We start from the raw sequence: 22802 nt of genomic DNA on the forward strand, positions 1-22802 counted from the left end.
CTTTCTCTGTGTCGAAGATTCTCTCAATCCCTTTCAATCCGCATACTTAATGTGACCAGACGTCCCGCGTTTCGCGGTACGCTGCATTTTTCAACTTCGTTTTACAAATTTATTACAATTCATACAGCTTTACAAATATTTTTCCAATTTTTTTGGGCCAAAATCTATGCGAAATGCACTTTTGGAGAATCCATTTTCAAGCCAGTGACGCAATCCAGATAGGCGTCCCGCATTTCGCAGGACGTTTGCTGGTCACATTACACATACTATTTCGTTTTTTAAAAGGGCTGGTAGCGGTCAATGCTGCACGGTGTAAAAAAATGGATTATTATCGAAGTTTCATGTACCTCTTTTTTTTTCACAGTAAGTTAGGCAAGGTCATTAGAAATAAGTTACGGGGTGTTTTAAAATATTTCATCGGCGATTTTTTGAAAAAAGTGATTTTTATTGTTTTCTTCTCTAATATACCGTACAAAAAGTCAATTGATAACCCAATAAAGGATCAATCGTTGTAATTAATCCTCAAAATTGAAAATGTACACATTTGTAGACTTTTTTGAGTAGAAAATCTATCTTGAAATAGATCTAAATATTTGAAAAATATCAATTTCTGTAATTCAAGCCTTCCTAAACTGTGTTTTTATTTTTTTTGAGTTATTTTCATTTTTTTAGAGATTATCATCTTTTTCCAGCCCAAATATGGTTCTCTATTGAATGCACATTTCTTTCATCCGACATTCGCACTATGAGACCAGCCCATCGTCAGTCTGCTATAATTTAAAGGGTTCATATTTTCCTCTAGATACAGTGTCTCATCATTTGTGTGGTACATACCATGTACAATAACCTTAACGAATATTGTTCGAAGCACATTTTGCTTGAAAACCCCAAAACCTTACTGGCCTGCTTCTTATAGTTACCACGCTTCATGTCCGAAATAAACTATTGGATGGAGTTATATCGATCAAACACATTTGATTGATTCCATATTTGTGTGGGTCATTCATACTTTTATGAGCATTAATCTGGTAAGCTGTAAAAAACCCTTTTTGCCCCAAGTAATAATTATGATTTTATAATGTTCTTGAAGATGGCGATTTACTCTTTATGTGTGCTATGAAACCGTTATACATAAGTAGCTACAACAATGTTACTAGGGATCATTATCACATTTTACAAGCATTCCAATGGGAACTATTTCTTCAACGCTTCCAATCATCTCCTGTACATCCTCTTATTTTCTCCACCACTACTCTGCGATCGTTTCATAAGTAGCTTAATTTCATCTGCAAAACCTAGGAGCATATGCTTAAGCTCTACCAAGATGAAGTACAGGGTTACATGCAGAGACAGAGATAAGCTTAGTATTGTTTGTGCTAAGAAAGTAAAGGGGATATGTTTGAAGATGTATACACAAAATTAATCTTTGAAATGCTAACAAACACTACCAATGCTGTAAACACTGGCAATGACGTTTCCTGTGGAGAATGTCTGCTTTAAATAGGGTTATGTCTGCTTTGAATGGCGTACATAACCAGTTTTAAGACTAAGCTAGGTCTCGTACAATACAGGTGAAGAAAAATAATTCAGATGGAAACGAAATTCGCTTTTTATAATTTCTCAATTCTTCGGGAGGGCAATTACGGACATGAAACGTGCTCGGTAAGAGGCCAAAAAAAGACATGTGGCTCATACGCATGAATTACAATCAAAATCCATCATCAAAGGGGAAAACATTTTGAATCTCATAAAATACGGCGCACTCCAGTGGGCAGGTCATCTGATAAAAATGTCATCATATTCATCAGAGAACAATATAGATGCCAGAGATAGATTATTGTATAATAAAAACACTAACACTAAAACTAAAAATACTTTAAGAACGCTTGAACTTTAAAAATGTTTTTCAATATTTTATACTCGTGTCAAGATAGGTTAACTATATAGATACGAGAAAGGCAAAAAGGCTTCAAATGTGTATATAATCAATTTTGAGGGGTAAATTACAATGATTGGTCCAATGTTGGGTTATCAATTGACTTTTTGTACGGTATATTAGAGAAGAAAACAATAAAAATAACTTTTTCAAAAAATCGCCGATGAAATATTTTAAAACATCCCGTACCTCATTTCTAATGACCTTGCCTAATTTTCTGTGAAAAAAAATCAGAGGTACAAGAAACTTCGATAATAATCCATTTTTTACACCGTGTGCTGCTCAAAATAGTGACTTTAATGACCAACACTGGCGAAAAAACGGATCAAATAGTAACTTTCAGCTGCAGAAAGAGTGACTTTTCATTTCATTTGCAGTGACGAAGTTAATAAATAAGGCCAACGCGAATAATTTTTAAAAATTATGTCTCCCTCTAATATCTTTTGGTCGAAAATTCCAATTTGAAGAGGCAATAAATTCCGCAAAAAATATAAATTGCCAAAACTTTATTTAACAAATCCGACGAAAAGAAAATTGTGTGCTTATTTGGTGGAATGTCTTCACTTGTTATGAATTATTTAATTCCGTTACTTTGCATTCTTTACAACTATACGTATTTCGACCTGAACAGTAATGAAGTCTTTAGTCGAGTCGAAATCTGATGAGTTTGTTTTTATTTTATTCTTTTTTATATTATTTTTTGTATTTTCCGCCCCTTTCACCACTGGAAAAACACAATTCGAGGAAAGGGGCCGTACACTAATTACGTAAACAAATTTTCTGGGTTTTTCAACACCCCCTCCCCACATGTAAGATTTTTCCCATACAAATAATTTTTTATTTATAAGGAGCTTAAGAAAATGGGAAACACTTTCCAATAGATTCCGAGCATGATGGGTTTCATTTATTTATTTTATTCTTTCATACTAAGGCCCAGCTCGGTTCATGGCTGCACGTCGCCGTAAATCGTCCTCCAGGTGGTCGATCCACCTGCCTCGCTGTGCACCTCACCTTCTTGTGCCCGTCAGAACAGGTTGCCAGAGGGGTTGAGAAAGGTCATAAGCATTTTGGATGAAACCCCAGCAATAAGGGTATCAAGCTTCTTGAAATGAACTAAGGGCCTTGTTTCCCATCTTAATTTTTTTTATCTATCTTACCACTCATTGATCTCTTTGATCCTAGTGGAATTTCGGAAGTTCTGGAACACCCGGAGAACTGGTCGATTTTTCCAATTTGCCCCAGTAAGATGCGACTATTTCTAATCACTCACTCATTGACCGCAGGTGGCCACTAACAGGTCCCCGGGAAATCCGGAGCAGTGTTCATTTTTTGAATAGCTGTATGAGAGCAAAATCATTTTCACCCATGGATCCCGGGAAACCAGTAAGTGGTCTTCCGGAAGCTCCGGGTAATCCAAAGATTTCCGATAATTTTTCTATGAATTTTAAGTTTTTTTTTTGCAAAATGATTAGTTATTTATTGCATGGTTACCAATATAACCAATATGTTAGCCACTTTTTAATTGTTTACATAACAGTTGTACTGAAAAACGTACATTAAGGAATTTTTTAAATTGATTCAAAACAATAGTGGAACACGACGGAACAAAACAAAACATTGTGCATTCGGTAGCTTAAAACCGAATCTTTCAGATGGTGACTGTCTGGCTTGCCGCCTCTTGCCGCTTTTCATGGTGTGTTGGTGTGAAAACTGACTATTTTTTCTAAAGATTCCTTAATAACTTTGACAGGTGGTAAGATAGATGAAAGTAGTCTTCTAGACAAACATGTTTTTTTTTCATTATGCACAACTTTCTAGAATAAACCATAGTGCTTAAATCATTTCCAAAAAAGTTATGCTCAAAATATGATTTTTGGGGGTCATTCATACAAAACGTGCTCTAATTCCTTACAAAACCGTTTGTCACATATTGTGTCTTCAGAAAAGATGTTCCAATTCACATTCTTTATAACATTGCAGAGAACAACCACTGCTTTTGTACATCTGCGTAAATTTTAGATTTCATACCGCCCTTTAAGGTGGATAGATCATTGATATTTTCTTATCAAAAGAAAGCCCAAGTAACATCCTTCAACTCTTCTGAAGACATCATGACTCTAAAATGTAGTTTTCAGGTCGAAAACTAAAAAACGCACGTTTTGGGGGCTTCTGAACCAGTGTGCCTCGGTAGGACAGGATCTGACTTGATTCGACACTGGAACAGACTTGGCGGCGGTCACTGCCCAGATGACTGTGGAGACGAAACTACGGATCTCGAAGCGTCCGAGGACGGGGCCTCGGTAGGGCAGGATCTGACTTGGTTCGACACTGGAACAAACGTGTCGGCGGTCACTGCCGGGATGAATGTGGAGACGAAACTACGGATCTTGAAGCGATTTCATGCACCGGGAAATTCCGTTCGGCGCTTCGGTCCTGAGGTGTACTCGATGTTGGCCTTGGATTGGACGGATGGTAGCTCTCAGGTCGGTGGGGGCTAGAGGCACTAGGTTGGGTCCGTCGGTAGAGTATGGCACGTAATCGGACCCACACCGATGGCAGGGTGCTGGCCCCAATCGAATAGAAAAGACTGTCAGCAGTTCTCTGACCGGCTCGGGGCAGCAGTTAGTCGGCTTTTGAATAAGCCAGCTCCGGGTTCTTCGATGGCGAACGGAAACGACTAGCATGCGGAAATCGGGACCCTGGCGGCAACCGTAATCACCGCAGATGGCTAGGGACACGTGGTAGCTGGTTTGTAAAAAGAACCTCGTTATCCACACCTGCAATGTCGGGCGGCAGGAATTTGGGCTAATCGATCACGGTCTACTGACTTAGACTTCTCCGGAATCACGACCACTCTTTTTTACCGAGCTCTTTACCGGCATTCACTTTTTTTAACTATCGCTTTTTCTTCACCTCTTTTCTTGCGACCGTACTCATCAACGTCTTCCAAAAAACTCCCCGTTTTCTCGTTCCTCACCCTTTTTCTCTTTCTCTCTCTTCTTCCTTCTTTCGCCCCGGAACTTCCTTCAACGCCTTTTTACTCGCCTCTACGCTCGTAGGGGTGGAGTTGACGCGTCGCATTAGTATCTACACTTTCAAGGTGGAATACGCAAATAGTTGGCAATATACCTGCGACTTCCATCTTTGGGGACCGCATGCATAGTCTCACAATGGTATTTCTTTTAATCAAAATTAGGGTATGTTAGTTGACTCCTTGTTAACGTATTCGGTAACACCCGGCAATGATAACGATAATGAACATCTAAAAATAGATTCTGTGGGGATTCTGTATAGCAGAGTACCACAGTAGATCACTGCACAGCAGCGGTTAAGAAACACAGAGTGCCTACCAAATTAAGTACGGAAAAAAAATACTTATTTCGGATGGCCACTAAATGATTTTTCGAAAGTTCTGTAACATTCGGAGAAATGATCAGTTGAACAAGTTCGTCAGTTAAGGCTGTGATTTTTATCGATTGTTGACGTAATGTGAGAGCAAAATCAATGCATAGAACAACACTCATCGACTCCGGATGGCCAATAAGTGGCCCTCCAGAAGTTTCAGAACATCCGGAGAAGTGGAAAATAGTGAAATTCCGTCCTAGAAAACCACGACTTCAAAGATCTCTTATTGTAGCATTGTGAGAACAATATCATTGCAAGGACCACAAATTGAACCCGAATTGACATCAACTGCTGTGACTTTTTATACACCATTTACTCTAGCAACGTAAGAGCCAAATTCCACTAAGTGGTCCTCCAGGAACTCCGAAACATGATTAGACAAGCCAGTTTCTCCATTGAGTGAAGGGGAGGAAATTCCTGGTGTAACTTCCGGAGGAATTCCTGGTGAACTTCCGGGGGCATTCCTGGTGGAACTTCCGGAAGAATTCCTGGTGGAACTTTCGGAGGAATTCCTGGTGGGACTTCCGGGAGAATTCCTGGTGGAACTTCCGGAGGAATTCCTGGTGGAACTTCCGGAGGCATTCCTGGTGGAACTTCCGGAGGAATTCCTGGTGGAACTTCCGGAGGAATTCCTGGTGGAACTTCCGGAGGAACTCCTGGTGGAACTTCCGGAGGAATTCCTTGAAGAACTTCCGGAGGAATTCCTGGAAGACATCCAGAAGAATTCCTGGAAGACTTCCAGGTTAGTTCCTGAAAGAACTCCCGGAGAAATTCCTGACGGAACTTCCGGAGGAACTGCTAGAAGAACTTCTGGAGGAATTCCTGAAAGAACTCCCAGAGGAATTCCTGGAGGAACTCCCGGAGGAATTCCAGGAGGAACTCGTGACCGTGATTTTTACTCGCGAACAAAATACTGTCATACTCTTTGTTCTTGCTCTGCCCATACTTGCGAACAAAGCAAGCACCAGAAAAATGCAAACAGTAGGTTCGTGCGTATACAGCGTTTTTAGTAGGCGAAATTACACTCTTTTCTTACTCGTGAAGCGAGTATTTCCACCTTTGGTATACAGTTCTGGTTCTACTCTGGAGCACCACTTGTTGCCAGTGGCTACGTAAGGCCGAAGAGTAGGGCATGCATTGATTTTGCTCTCAGAATGCTGAAACAAACGACTCATGAAAAGTCACAGCTGTCTAGGACGAATTTCCGGCAGTGATCACTTTTCCGAATGTCCTGAATCTTTTGGTGGACCACTGGTGGCCATTGGGAGGTCAATGAGTGGTCCTTGCATTTATTATGCACTTATCGTGCTAGAAAATCGATTTCAGAAAAGTTGCAGCTTTCTGAACCATTAAAAATTATTTTTAACGGCTTATGACCCCATGGAACCTATTCCGGAATGGACACTCCAGAGTCAACTTAACTGATGAACACAGGATCATCAAAAACATACGCTTGAGATAATTTCAAGAAGTTTGATAGCCATATTTATGATGTTTCATTTGAAAAATGTTTTAGGCCACCTATGACCCCTCGAGGAACCTGTTCTGGAAACCCCGGTCGAAGGTTTGCACTTCTGATGGACTCAAAACAATAAAGATCAATCTGCTGATGAAATTTCAAGAAGTTTGTTACCCATATTGCGGATTACCTACCGAAATCAACGATCAATATCATCTAAGTAGGACAAGTCCCTGGAAATCCGGATTTCCCGGAAATCAAAGTGACCAGCCGGTCCATCTCGATAACAACTTGATAGAAGTTTTTTAAATCGAACGAGCCCAAAATTATGTAGATCGGTTGAAAACTGCCTGAGATATAAGCATTTTAGTTTGCCGGCCTGTTAAGGGTTTTTTTGTCAGGCGCACAACGGTTAAATAGCAGCATAATATGTCAGTCAAACTATGAACAAGTGAAGATGTTCAACTGTTCAGATACAATCAATTTTGTTCAGAAATTCAATTTTTGAATAATTTGATCATGGCTATGCCACATAACAATATTTTACAATCTCCTGCATCTGTGAAAACTGTTTCGGTTTCAAGGGTTTTCTTAAACAGGTAACAGGACCAACTATGACAAAATTAAAAACAATTGTAAGTAGACTTGTGCGCCGATTTGAAATATATCAGCTGCGGCATGGCGGCGTCGTCACGCCGTTGGTAATCGGCAGCGGCGGCGTGGGTCGGCGTGAGCTTATTTCAAGCAATAAGAATTTTCCAAAATTCTTCCACAAATTACTCCGTGAATTCCACCAGGAAGTGCTCTGAAAGGTGCTCCAGGAATTCCTCCGTAAGTTCTTCAAAGAATTCCTCTGTAAGTTTTTCCAGAAATATCTCCGGAAGTTCCTCCAGGAGTTCCTAGAGAAGTCCCTCCGGAAGCTCCTCCGAAAGTTCTTCCGGAAGCTCCTCCGAAAATTTCTCCAGGAATTCCTCCGGAAGTACCTTCAGGAATTCTTCCGGAAGTTCCTCCAGGAATTCCTCCGGAAGCTCCTCCAGGAATTTCTCCGGAAGATCTTCTAAAAATTTCTCCGAAAGTTCTTCCAGGAATTCCTCCGGAAGGTATTCCTTCGGAAGTTCCTCCGGAGGTTCTTCCAGGAGTTCCTGCGGAAGCTTCTCTAGAAATTCATTCCAAATTTCCTTCATGAATTTGTCCGGAAGCTCCTTCAGGAATTTCTCCGGAAGTGCCTCCAAGAATTCTTCCGGTAATTCTTTCAAAAATTCTTCTGGAATTTCTCCGGAAGTTCCTATATGAATGCTTCTGGATGTTTGCTCAGGAAATATCCGAGAAATCCAGTAACTTCTTAAATAATTACTTATCGAATTTCTCCCGGTTTTTTACGGAGTTGCTCCAAAAAACTCCTCAAGAACACTTAATAAAGTATTTCGCAAACTCTACATAAATAACCAGATATTTCTTCAGAATTCCTTCCGAAATTCACATGAAATTCCACTAAACCCACATCCCGGATATTCTTCCGGAAAATTGTCCAGGAATTCTTGAAAAACTCCTTATAGAAATGAAAATGAAAATCTTACGTGCATTTCTGGGAATTCATCCAGAAATGGCTACCCCAAACATCTCGAAGGATCCTCTCGGGAAGTCGTTTACAAATAAATTATTCTGGAAATTATTTCTCCGGATATTAGTTTAGAAATTCTTAGGAACTTCTTCACATCCTCAAAGAATCTCCCCGGCAATTCCCACGGAAATGTCTACACAATTTCCCCAAAAATTCACTAGAAAACCTGACAGGATTTTCCGGAAAATTCCCGTGAAAACTCCTCCGAATTAAAAGAAAATCAGGGTGGCCACTCACCCGGGAATCCGGGAAAACCGGGAAAAACCCGGGAATTTGATAAGCTCACCGTTTTTTTTCAAATTTATATAAAATTTATACAGGTTTTGATTCAATTATCCGGAGTATCAATTTTTTTCTCACTCCGGATAATCGAATCACCAGAAAAAAAAATCAAATCTGCAATTAAATAACGAAAAACTTATGTTTTATTTTATTTGCAGTGGTGTAGTAAGAAATTATTTAGGAAAAACCATGATTAATCCACTTACCGGTATAGGTAACTTTCTGGTATATTATGTAACAGTAATAGTTTTGCTACAATTTTTGAGTCCATAGTTCGATCCAGCCAATTTTCAATATGAAACGATAAGACAAGATTCCCATTTGAATGCCACTTGTTGTTTGAGAATGGATGCCAAAAAATCGCTTGGCTATTTATGGGCTTTTTGTTCAAAAAAATTGATTTTTTTTTTTTCCAAGTTCGTTTATTTGGTAGGCTCAGGCGTGTATAACACTTTACGGAGCCATGGTTCTTTGTGATAAAAAAAAAAAAAAAAAAAAAAAAAATGTAATTTGGCCATTATTTATTAATCCAAAGTTTGATCTAGTAAATTTTCAACAGAAAGCAATGAACTTGTTGAGTCCATTGCCCGATCCATCAATAAGCTGACAGAAAGGGTGTTTGGGAATCAAACAATAAGGCAATGATTCGCTCATTAAATAACCATTTACAACTCCTTGTAATCTCTACTTGGTCGTGTTTCCGTTCGTTGCTGAAGATTTTCCCGTGCAAATTTATAAGAACTTCCGTGTAGCTTCAAAAATATGTCCGGTGGTAACTCAAATTCGCCGTAATTCAGTATATTTTATTAATGCAAATACATTGTCAGTGGTAATGAATTAAAAAAAAAGTACAAGAAATTCAAATGAGGTATGATGAGGTAGATGAGATGAGGTATTATGACTTGAAATTGAAAGGATCTTGCAGTGGAAATTCAGGAAAAAAAATCCTAGCTGTTCAGATAAACTGTTCCTGAATGTTAAAAAACTCAAGAAAATTTGGAAGATTTCTTCTGGAAGGGGTCGCCGTGGTCAAACCATCAGTTTGACTTTGCTAATATTGTTCAAAAAGTCGGTAAGGAAAATATTTTCCGGCCCCTTTTTTCGCATTTGTATCAGGTGACGAGTAATTTGTTTTCATGTCTTGCTACGATTGAAAAAGCCTTATCCTTCTCGTCTATAACCGTTAATTATTATCAGTGAGATTAATCAATGAGAGCAATTTCTGCAATTCTTGTTATGCACCCAAACACATCGTTCTATGTTGGCGAGGTTACGTTTTCATCTGTCGAATGAGCGACTGCTTCATCAGTTTTAGAACCACATTGGATTGATCTAAACATTTTGTCTAAACTGCAACAGCTTACTTGACAATCGGTCAAGTAGTTGCATGGAAGGAAAAGAGAGCAAACGGACTTACATGGAAATGTTCTATATAAAACACCCCTACTTCAGTTCGTCCCATTCCAGCTATATTCATGTTTGTTTCAATCATCATGTTTTGTATGAATATAACAGTACTATATTCATTTGAATTCATGAATTTGATATACAAGCCTATAGTTAAATTTCAATATACAAAACAACCCCTTTTTCAACCCCTCTCCTACAACCTAGATACGTCCCATATTGTTAAAATAGTTAAATAATTTGTTTGGGAAACTGCATAAACTGCCAGTATTGCACGAAACCGTCAATTTGTGCACTTTTCATTATTTTCCTGCCACATAACTTCTAAATTGCAATTATTATCTCAAAACCTTTCGGACTAAACAGCAGTTAGAACTTTAGAAAATTTACAGCGAGTCGTGAGTCTGTTAGAATTCAATGCTTATTATCAAATAACTGAATTAATAATTAAATATAATGTTGTACATTTTATATACCAAGAAACTATTTTCTTTTCTCTTTGCTTGTTTTACATAATGAAAACCTTCTCAGGCACTTTTAAAAATTTCCGGGAAAATTTTGAAAAGCCTACCGGGAAAACCCGGGAATTTATTTTGTCGACTAGAGTGATCACCCTGGAAAATATTCCGGAAATTCTCCCGCTTTTTTCAGAGATTTCTTTAGAAACTCTCCAACAATTCTCTCAAAAAGTTCTCAGTTCAGCAAGAATTCCTTCATCTATATGTTCTCCTGAAAATTTATTTAGAAATTTCCCCAATAAACAGCTCCGGGAAATTCCTCTTTTATGAACAATTCACGACGGAATGTTTGTGGAAATATCCGAAGGAATTCATAAAAGATTTTGATGATCAATGCATGGAGTAGTTCTTGAAACTCAGAATGTTTTTAATATAAATTCTTGGATTAATTTTGTTTTTTTTTTCTTTATTAAAGTGTTTTTAATCTATAGATTAAGTTGGATTCATTTTGTGTGGATTCCCCGATGGACTCACCGGAGAAATTTTCGAACGAATTCATAAAAGAGTTTAAAAAAAAAAACCAGAAATAGACGTATTAGTTCTTGAAGAATTAAAAAAAAATTGCCGAACAATTTCAAATTAAATTCTGAAATATTTTCGGGCCGATATATTCTAGTACGTACTTCTGAATTCCTGAAAAACAATTCCCTAATTTTTCTAAATAATTAAATGTCAGGTGCATTTTGTTCGAACATTTATTTTTTGTTAAATATCTTGGCTGTGCATATGCACAGCACATGTTTCGAAATGGACAAATTGATATGAAGTTTGCGAAAAAGAATCCACGTGTCTTGGAGGGACTCGAACCCTCAACCTCCTACTCTCTAGATAGGCGTGATAACCCCTACACAACAAAACCACTTAAAGGTCACGTTTGCGGAAAAGCCATCAGAATCCGAGTACCAACCTCCACCGCGGTTAGCTATTTTTTGCAAATTGAATATCTTTCGGATGCTTGATTTGTCCAATCTTCACATGTGCTTTTACTGTTGTATATCCACAGTCAAGAGAATGCACCTTTTTTAATATTCGAGAGCATTACACTCTATGGCCCCAACAATGGGCTGGGCGGATTTGTATAGAGTGCGAATCAATCACACTCTTCTGTGCCAAAGGCTTGCTTGGCTAAAGCATTTGGTGCGTGTGATTGCTCTACGCATGCGGTTGCGTGTACTTAGACGACTAATGACGGTGGAAGACCGACACTTGATTACAATTAATTGCATATTATTCGGCAACTCGGCCGAAACCCATTTTTTTGTTAAATATCTTGGCTATGCATTTTTTTTTTTTTTGACCGAGCATACGTTGTACAACAAGGGATCTAGTGGGTCCTCAACAAACAATTCAGAAAAATATATTAAGCTCGTTTAGTGGAATGTATTAAACCGTCTAAGACGAATTAAGTACTGTCTTAAACAATTCAGGCTGAATAAGCTACTTTTTCTGCTGAAATAGCCTATTTTAATGAAATAAGCCCTTCATCAGCTTACAATTTTGTTGGGTCTAGTCTTTATTGGAAATGAGAATAAATGCAGCATAATTGTAAACAAGATAATTGTCATATGAAGTTGCCTGTAAATATGTTTTTCCGACAGGAGCTAGATAAATCTGGACTAAACAGTAAAGATGACATTGGCGTGGTAAAAAATATTCGGCGGTGTGGTCAATTTTCATAAGGCGGCGTGCCGATTAATTTTTGACGGCGGGGGCGTCAGCGGTGTCAGCGTGGCGCGGTGGCACACAGGTCTACTTGTAAGGACGTGGTCAGGTGTGTGGAGAAAATCGGGTCCACTTAGTTAAGGATTGTGACAAAATCTACAATGACAGTGTATATATTTATGTCTACAACTCTAGCTACGTTTTGTGCAAGGGTTTTATGCTATGCTAATTTGACCATGTTTATGCCACACTTTATAAAGACCAAAAATACAAACCAGTTGCAGTGATTAAAACGTATTTGACAACGGAACATGACAAATGGAAAAGTTCCCCTACCGAACATTTCTTGGCAGCACTTCAAAATGACTCGAAAATTTATCACAGAATTTATCGTTCCAATGAAACCTAATATCGTTATCGCTCAGAGCTTGTACTTCGGCAACAGCAGCGCACCGAGCACGACAGTTTTCATCACCAATCGCACCATTTGATAGATAATATCACATTCCATCGCGCGATACACAGCCCACCCTCGCTGGCACGCAGGTACTTGGGCCCCTAAACACCCACCCAAGTTCACCGCTAATGTATTTATCTATCGCCATTAGCGGGGCGCGACAAGTTCCGGTGGGGCCATATTGGCATTGTCGAAAATCGAAGAAAAGAATCCGTTTTCCTTTCCACCCGCCCACGCTTTTGTACAAGATGTTCCTATTGAGAACATCATCGGTGTCAGTTGTCAGATTGCTTCTTGACAATGGAAGAACTCGACAGCACCTCAAACATTAAAATGGGCCCCGTTTTTACGACGACATTGTGTTTTAGATTTTGAGATTGGGAATTTTCCATATCGAAAATGTCGCTTCGAATGTCTAACTAATAATGTGTTTGTTTTATCCATCTTTCCAGACTTCCCACGACAGTCATTCCAACAGCTCCGATTCACCGCTGGATTCACCCGCAGCCGGCCATCGCAAGACTCCGAGCGTACAACAGGTAAAGTTCCAACGCCTGAAATGAGGACAAAACATAAAACAGACAAACCGCATCTCGCACTGTCTCAAAAAAAACCAAAGGCATGTCCACCTGACCTTAGTAATATGTACTCGAGTTTATCATCTGCTTGCACAAAGAGGGTTGTATACACTGACTACGGGGGAGCAAATAAAGACGAAGAAACGGGCTTCCTCCATTAGGAAGTAAATGACCGATGTACCACCCAAAAGTTGGTGAAGAAATGAATTCCTGCGGTGTTTCTCAACGGAAGCGTTGCGATGCACCTACAAATAATTGAATTTTCAATTTTTCTCGTTCGAAAATGGTGGCTAAAACATCGACCATAAATAATGTTTTATTCAACATCAGATTGTCCATTTCTACAAAGTTGGGAACCACCATATGGCAAGCAAACATTCAACAAGTTGAATAAAACCCTAAAGAAGAAGCACAGCCGATCGACGGGCAGTAGAACAGAGCTCGCGAGTAATTTATTTAGCATGCTGCTATATATGCGGACGGACGTGCCAAATTTTTGTCGAATTCAATAAAAATGAGGAGAACCACTTCCTCCCTCCCGTTTCACGACCGTAACGCAATGTGTTCAATACCCGCGTTGGACGTGTACCCATTATGAGGAAACAACACCACATCTCGCCGAAAGAGAAAAAAATGTCTCTGGGATCGCTGTCGTTGTCACGGGAAAGAAGAAATTGACGAGTAATGACCGCACCTACACACCATCCATTCGAAAGACGAAGCTTTATGTTTTTTTGGCAAAACCAGTCTTTCGCAGTATTAACCAGGCATGAATGATTCTTCCTGGTCTTGATTTGTTGAGTAGGAGCTCGAAGACGGGTTATACAAATCGAATGCAATGAAATGTAAATTGAATGGGCAATAGCCATGGTAAGCTTTTTTTCGGCGAGGTGTGTTTCGATGTTGTACACATTTTTGTCGGGCAACTGGGTGCAATGATCTCTCGATTCTATCGTTAGATCGGGTTTGGAGGGAAATTTTCCCAAGCTGTGAGGATACTTTCCCATGAAATCGAATATTTTATCGCGCATAAAAAAATCTACTCATCCGCTTATATTTCGTCGCAGCCTAAAATAAGCGGCAAATCTAGGCGACTAAGTCGCCTCAGAAGAACATACCCACAGAAAAAAAGTACTTCGATAATTTAGAAAATTTGATTGCCACGTGGTGAATGTGAAGCGGTGAATGCTTTGATAGCACGTGCTATTTGTACTGCGGATAAATTTTTCAGATCTGTGAAGCCGTGGGGCCTCCAGTTAGCCGTGCGTGCTAAGGCGTAGGATTGCCAATCCGGAGATGGCGAGTTCGATTCTCGGTCCGGTCTAGGATGTTTTCGGGTTGGAAACTTTTCCAAAACCATGGTCATAGTGTGTCAATTATACTTGCCACACAAGATACATACTAATGCAATAGCGGGCATAGAAAGCTTTCTATTAATAGCTGTAGAAATACTAATAAAACACTAAGTTGAAAAGCATGTCATGTTCCAGTTGGAATGTAGAGCCATAGGAGAAGAAGAAGAAGGAAGCCTTGAAAAATTATCAATCACAAAAGTTGTCATTTTGTTGTAAGGTACAATATTTTAATACACAGAGATTCGGCAGGTCGTGTTCTTTTATTGTAATGGGATTTTTCAAGACCTACTAGGGTAAGGGAGGTATTTTGGACCACTTTAGGAGATGGACGAACAATTTTTCAAATAAAAGTTAGATTTTGTAATAATTCTTGATCAATTCCCTACGCAACTAAGAAGTGGTGAATGCTAGGCAGGATTTGTAGGTAAAAATGTTTGTAAATTCCACCGAAAGAACCGAAATATCATAAATTCTGAAGATATGTAAGATTTAATTTTGGACCACCTGTTTTTATTTTGGACCACCTATTTAACATATTTTGGACCACTCGAATAATTTTGAATTGCTTGCAAAGTTATGTTACTATTAGATTAAATTAGTGATCCCCAGCATTTGTGACGTATACATGTTTATAAGCACTCAAAAGCTTAGAACAATACCAATAGCTAAGGGTATTGAATCTAATCAATTTCAATACTACTCGGTATAGCATCTTCAAAGCCAAACAAACGTGTGGCCCCTGGTCGTGATGTATGCACCTGGTCACTCCTACCCTGCCATATTTTTTTATGTAGTTTACCAATCTGTTTCATTTGCGTTGCGTCCTTGATAGTAGTGGGTTGCTCGGCTCTTCCTTGCTCCTAGCGCATTCATTTCCAAACGAAACATAATCGTAGAACACGGAACTCTGTTCCATTGCCAAGCAGCACGGACGGATAGCTCTACTAAAGATTTGTTTTTGTCATGGAGCTTTCTTAACTATTTTCTTATGGAAATAATGAAAACCGTTACATGTTGGTTTAATAGACATTTTTCAAGGACTTTCATCAATGAACGGTAATTTATAAATTCGGTATGAACGGTAATTTATGAATGGTTTGATACTAGAGAAATAAATGATTGGTAAAAACAAGTTTTTATTATTATTGTTTTCATTTAAGATGCTTTCAGCTCTTGGCTGGCTCACCTCTGGTAGCAAAAAGGCAAAAGTTTAAGAGATCTAGAACTTAAAAAGAAGATATGTCGAAAATATGTTCGGTTCAATGAAAAATGAACCTATTTTGGACATGCCTCAGAATACAGCTTTTAAACTTGGAATGTTTTGCTCCAGGTCTGAAACTGCTTCAATTAGGTTCTAAGAAGTCATCAACATCATTCACATGTTTTAAATCTATGTACAAATATACTTACAGCTTTTTAAAGTTGAATTCCTTTTTACAATGTCGTCTTGGTTTTGGTCTAATCTAGCCGGAATGGGTAAATACGTGAAAATATTCTTAATAATGGCTATATTTTATAAGAAAAGTTTTTGTTCTATAGGAAAATGGCTGTTCAATATAGAAAAATCCTAATAGTAACAAGGAACATTTATCAGGAATGGTGGAACAAGTTTGTCCATAATAGCCGGTACTGCTTTTAATCTTCGGTACAGTATGTGATGCAAAACATTCGTTAGCATTAGCATTGGCATTGACCAATTTGAGTAACATCACTTTCACCCGTTACCACTGATATTGATTTGGGACTCAATCAATGTCTCTTAGATGGAAGCAATGCGCTATCCAATAGTCAAGATCTGTCCTGGCCACATCCTTGCGAATGCTGAGGAAGGCGAAGGATTATTAGTTGGACACCTATGTAGAAAGATGCACAGAAACAACTAAGATAGAAATACAAAGTAGAAAAGGGACGTCCGGATAAAATATTATTGAAGAGCCATACATTTTACTGGTACAAGGGGAGCCTGGAATTGAACCCACGACCTCCTGCTTATAGGGCAGAAGCGGTAGCCACTAGAGCACCGAGCTCGTCACAGTAAGTGATACAAAACTTTCAATGAACAAAATCACTTGAAACTGCTCCCGGAACAGGCCGTAAGCCGAAGCTTACTGACCGTCAACCGCATTATACCCAAGGAAAATGGACAAAATCCTATAGTAAGTGCCCCTAAACTTGTTTTGGGGCCTCTTCCCCTAAGTGTCCATAAACTTGTTGATTAGTTGTCACAGAGTGCGAACGCCATGGTCAGTCCGCAAACAGTTCGAAATATTATCGGATATCGTGGTCGTTAAAGCATACCATGGTCTGAATTCGCGGAAGACGCCTTCCATGTCTACTAAGTATATGGAGAAGCCGACTGGAGTATGCTCAAAAATGTATGGCAGAAGTTTTGGATTCAAAAAAGGATTCATAAAAATAGTGACTGACTGAGAAGCATAGTGCAAACAGCACAAAAAAACCAAAAGTTTATCAATAGTTTTATGGATTGTTCAATTTATTTGGACATTCTGAAGGATAACTTGAAAGCAAGCGCCGTTAAATTGGGTCATATATCCAAATTTTAATTTGTCCGAGAGCATTTGTTCAAACCGTTCTTCCAATTTCGCCAAAGAACGGTTGCTGTACAATGTCAAGTCAATGCTCCCGCATCCTCCTCAATCTCCAGACCTCAACTTCATTGAAAATCTTTGGGATCCTTGAACAGAAAGTTTGGGGTTACTACATGGTACAGAACTTTAACCAATTTAAAAAGGTTTTCATGGAAAAGTTTTTTTTTTCTTCCTTTATTTATGTGAATTTTTAAATTTTAAGTTCTTCACTCAAAAATAGTGAAAAAGGCAAAATTTATAAACATTGTTTTTAGAGCGTAATTGTAGCAGACAATAAACATACATAGAGTTAATATAGATTTTTGGACTCTTTAAACAGTGCTATGACCATTATATGGATAATTTTTTGGCGTTAATTTTGCATCTTTGTTAAACTGCGATGCACCAGTTTGTATCTCTATCTCTCAATGATGGTCCTATTGGTGACCGAAATTGAACACAGTGGACGAACAGTTTTGAACACGTTCAAAGGATTTTACAATTTTACCAATTCCACTTTTAAGAGTCTTTTCGGTGATGAGCTGGATTCCCTAGACGCAAAGTCGAAAAGTACACCTGAGGTCATTTGCTGTCCATCTCCGAAAAGTTGGATACAGGCCCGACGGGTCACCTTTGTGGAATATTGGCGGGGGCTTTTCATTCCATTCTTATTTCTTCTGCGAAGGTTGCTGCTGTCTTTGTTTATCTTTGGCCAGTGAATCACCGGCATCGTAATTCTTCAGAGCGGAGTAAATGTTATTCGATTTAGCTTTCCTTCTGGTAGCTGTGTTCACAGCCGAACCGACTATTTCGTAGCCTATGACGGGTTCGCAGTGTGCCTAAAATTGTCAACCAGAACTCATTGTGTAGAACCTATTTAAATCAGCATGGTAGATGACCTTGTCGGACCAATCAAGGCTGCGAAATTGCAGGCTGCCGATTACGGCACCATACCCCTCCTGGTGGTGCAGGTCACGTCAGTAGCGGTTTTTACTTGTCATTTGAACCAAAAGGAGTCTTCTGGTAATCCATTGTTTAGAATATTACCAGTGGATCAAATTGGAAGTTCGAAGTATTTACGTTCATAGATGAGGGCTCTTAACTGACCCTCTTGGAGAAAGATGTCGCTTCCAAACTTGGGGTTTCTGGACCATGTGAACCACTACAGTTGCTAAGGACAGGAGACATTGTACGCAGTGAATTAAAACCGCTACGTCTTTTGGATCGCAAATAAATCAGCAATTTAAGCTCGTCAACGCTCGCACGGGTCGAAAATTGATGCTTCCTAAGCAATCATTAAACTACCGTGGTCTAGCGGCACGATAGTCTCATCTGCGTGGTTTATCAATCAACGAATTCAAGGAAGTTACACCGCAGCTACCGATTGGTTTTGACAACCCGAATCTCACAATACCGTTGAAGATAAGTGAAGAAGAGTTGGCAGCCCAATGGCAGCCAAATTTCGACTTGTCTGGAGCATCTACGGTTGTCTCTCTAGAGAGGAAGGACCGATTACTTGTGGGTTTCAGGTTGGAGGGGAAATGGATTTACGCACAATTTAGCACACTGTCTCCCAGCATTACTTCTGGGGGATAGGCAGTACTTACTGTACTCGCTCATTCACACTCACACAGGCACTCATCCCGTATGAGGCTTACTTGGGTGCTCAGTGCTCACCCTTTTCGCGCCATGTGAGACTAACTTGTATGCTCACCCTAACACCTGATTTACGGTCTAGCATTAATTTGAGACTTATTTGGGTGCTCACTTTGCCATGCCTCGAAGTGTCGATAGCGATAGGTACCAACAGTTCTAAGCTACAACTCTTCTACCTCGGCATGGGCAATCCGTACTTAAACCTATGCCCTCACTTTTTTGCCATGCCTCGAGGTGGACGAGGTGGACTCACCCTTACGAAAACTGAACCGATTGTTTGAGGATGATCATCTCCAACAACTTGCCCGTCGACAGATTGGTCTGGACGCTGAGTAGTTGCCCGGCGGCTTCCCGGCCTTCGGTAACAGAACCAACATCGATAATCCTCGCCAACCTATCCGGAGACAACTCGGGGGAGAGGAGCCCCCTCTTGTCTTGGCCATCACAATCCTGTAAGTGCTACTCCACGGATTCGCGTTAGCTCCTTCGCACAAACATGCTCTCTTGCTGCTCTTGATGGCCAATTTCTCAGCACGAAACACTTAAGGCAGGCTGATCGAAGAGCTGCAATCTCGGCACTCCACCAATATACCATGCGAGCGACTGCCATTTCTCGGCATAGGACAGCGATGAAAACTTCGCTGTCGAAGTGGTTGGTCTTCCACCCATGTGCCTGACAGGGATCCTCCGCCCTCCGATGCAACACACCATAGTTGATCTTAAAGCGAATTGCTAAATACTCACTATGGGTGTAGACCTCATCTACCCTCCAGTTCATGTCTATTGCCATCCTATGGAATGTGCTAGTGAAACCATGATTAACTAGCACTGAGTCGAGCTTCGAAAGTGCCTCAAGTAACGTTGGGCCTCTGCGCTTAGTACAGCGGGTGCCCCCACTCCACTGCCCAAGCGTTAAAGTCTTTCGCTATGACGTAAGATTTTCGAACGCTGGTCTGTCGATCATCTGGTTGAACTGTTCTAATGGCCACCTTTGTGGGGAAAAGCAGCTACAATGCGGTGTTTAAGTTTCAGCTGTACTACTTGCACGGCCGCTTCTCATTTGTCTCTCTCGAAGGTCCAACCATAACGTGGTTACAGGCCAGCTTTTTGCTGGTACAGATGGTGCCTTATCGCATTCCTGCACCTTATGCCCTTTCCTACCACAACTACAGCACAGTCTGACGCTTCGTACGTCCTGACCCAGAGCCGAAAGCTTTTCGACTGCCCGCGTCGATTTAAAGACTTCAGCGTACTTATCCTTATCAGTGTTCATCAGCAAGGCCGCGCCTCTGTTCTTAGCTTTCTTTGCGGGTCAAGATATGCTCGACTTCCGCTTGACCCGTTATTTGGCTTTGCTCTTAGCGCTTTCGCTGGATTGCTGCCTGGGCCGTTTCAGGTTAGGCGCAGTTTTGACGGTTTCTCAGCACCCACCAGCCTGATAAAAGCTTCCTGTTCTTGTCTCGCGACTCGAATAGTCTGGCGAAGCATCCGAAGGTTCTGTTTCAGTTCCGTGCTAATGTTTTGCTTGCGCTCGCAAACTCGATGATATTATCGAGTGGCTCGGCGACCACCCGCATCCCGGAAGACTTTGCTTTGAAAATTGGACTTTGATTAGACTAAATTGGGGGTACAAGATGTGTACATTTGAAGGGACAAAACATTTTGCACTGTTCAAAACGAAGAATATTTCCATATTTCCATTCCATTCCATATTTCTATTTCATAAATAAGACTTCCATATATGAAATGCTGTGATCGCCGCATGTATCGAGTGTCATTTGATAGATATTAGCAGATATCAGTAAGCACTTCCTCTAGGGGTTAAAAATCGGACATCTTTCCTAACTCATCGCTATCTCGAAGAGCTGAGGAAAGCGGTCCCAGTTTGCAAACCAAAACATGAGGGGATCAACATTGTCTGACATTTTAATGACGGCATCTGTGTGAAGGCAAGTTCATCCTGCACCATTGATTTGTTTGCAGGTCAGACAAAAACTTTGCTTGCCCGGCTAGCGAGATAGGTGTCGAGTACTATTGCTTCATTTTATTCGACATCATCAAGTCAAGCAGCACACAGTAGCACTTTTTTATTTTTTTTTTTTCGATTTTTCAAGTAGTTAAAGCATGAGCATGATCATGATGACCGTGCATTTTGTAGTTGCTACTCCGTGATCGACCAGAACAATCGCAATTGCACAGGGAACCAATGGATGGAAGCATGGGATTTGCTCTCCAACCTCAATGTGCACAGTCCGAGAGTTCCAGTATTTTTTGGATGGTCGATAACGGCGATGGCCACGTTCTCACGGTCGCCACGACTTTCTGCACTCGCCACGAGTTTCTGCGGAATTTTATTGGAATCTGGGGTTAGGGCTTATGGCAGAGGTTCATCTTGGTTAACGGGTTGCCAAAGTGATAGTAATGAAAGAGTGCTGTATATTCTAATTGTATGCCGAAACGAGCTTTTTTTTACTCTTTTCGTATTCTAACAGTTGCCTGCTAGAACTAATCAAGTTATGTATAGGTATAGGGATAGAAGCTGGAAACGGTATGAAAGATTGCCAGAACATGAGAAATATATGAGAAGATACAAAGTAGGAGGAATGGAACGGGGCTGGGATTGAACCCATGACCTCCTGCATATGAGGTAGAAACGGGTGCCATATGACCACCAAGCCCGTTATTTTTTTTCGATTTTCAGAGCCAGATCAACGCAAGTCAGGAAAGGGCATTTGAGCCTACTCTCACTCAGCAAAGGCAAAGCTTGGTGGCAGAATTGGACAGTGTGCTACAAGGTCCGCCACTGTTTTAGAGGACGGAAGACAGCCTAGCCATTAGCCCACTCGCCGTTTCGAGTCAGTGTCACCTGGCTCTACTAAGAGTAGAATGTCAGACTGCCAGCTCTCGCTTTCACAACCCTAGTAACATTTTGGTTTTATGCTGGTCTTATAGATGTCATGAAGAACAAATAATGGTTATCATGACCGTTAGAAAAACAAAAATGTAACTTAGGAATTGATCGATATCCAAGACAAGGTCCGTTAACACGCGGCCAGAATGCCCTAATCAGGATCTCACTGGTATTGATCCTGATGTGCCAATTGGCACTCCGGGGCTCCTGTGCGCTTTCAGTGGCGCACGGTCGCTTGCGGCAAAACTGCAAACAAAAATTTCTAAAACCTCCGAGATGAAAGGTTTTTAAAATTAAAAGTTCGTCCTGGTAATTTACGAGTTAACTGAATCGCTAGAAATCAAGATATTGCCGTCAAACATGACCATTTTGTATGAAAAACAGCGATGGTGTTATAATTATTTCCGGGGGTTATCCGAACAGTCTCACATCATTCTGTTCGTAGAGAAAGTCTCAAGAAAGGATATTATTTGTCTAACCATCAATTTTATCGAAACATCTAGAATACACTTCATGTGGTCACATTAGAACAGTGATAAATCGTATTACGAATACCCAAGAGAAACGGTGGTCGTTAGAACAATTGTTAATTTTTAACTGAATAGTATTCAACTTTTGGATATGTTGGTAGGTATTACCTATCAATATTAATCAAAAACCTCAAGATTTTAATTCAAATCATTCTGAAAAAAAGATGAAAATAACTCTGCTCTGGATCCCGATTCCGATTAGTGACATCAATTTTAATAGACACATAAATTAATTTTGCCATTTTTCATGAAAACTTGTGTATTCGTAACGAGGTCCAATTTTAAATTTTAATTCGATAGCCAGACTTGAGACCATCACTCTCCTTGCTGGCTTTGTTGGCAATCTGATTTTATTGCCATCCATCTGTATCTCATACGGTACAAATGACACCAATCACATTCAACGGAAAGATCCCCAAGAAATATGAACATTATGC

General features: G+C 40.1%; 1 protein-coding gene across 1 annotated transcript in view; it reads left to right on the forward strand.

Annotated features, from left to right (window-relative positions):
* LOC134227194 (activating transcription factor 3-like) overlaps positions 1 to 22802 on the forward strand; it is a 275048-nt gene that overhangs the window by 246355 nt on the left and 5891 nt on the right. Inside the window, exon 3 of the mRNA XM_062708521.1 lies at positions 13200 to 13286. Within this exon, the coding sequence (XP_062564505.1) occupies positions 13200 to 13286 (87 nt within the window). The remainder of the gene's footprint in view (positions 1 to 13199; positions 13287 to 22802) is intronic.

The sequence above is a fragment of the Armigeres subalbatus genome, chromosome 3 (assembly GCF_024139115.2).
Source record: "Armigeres subalbatus isolate Guangzhou_Male chromosome 3, GZ_Asu_2, whole genome shotgun sequence".
NCBI lineage: Eukaryota > Metazoa > Arthropoda > Insecta > Diptera > Culicidae > Armigeres > Armigeres subalbatus.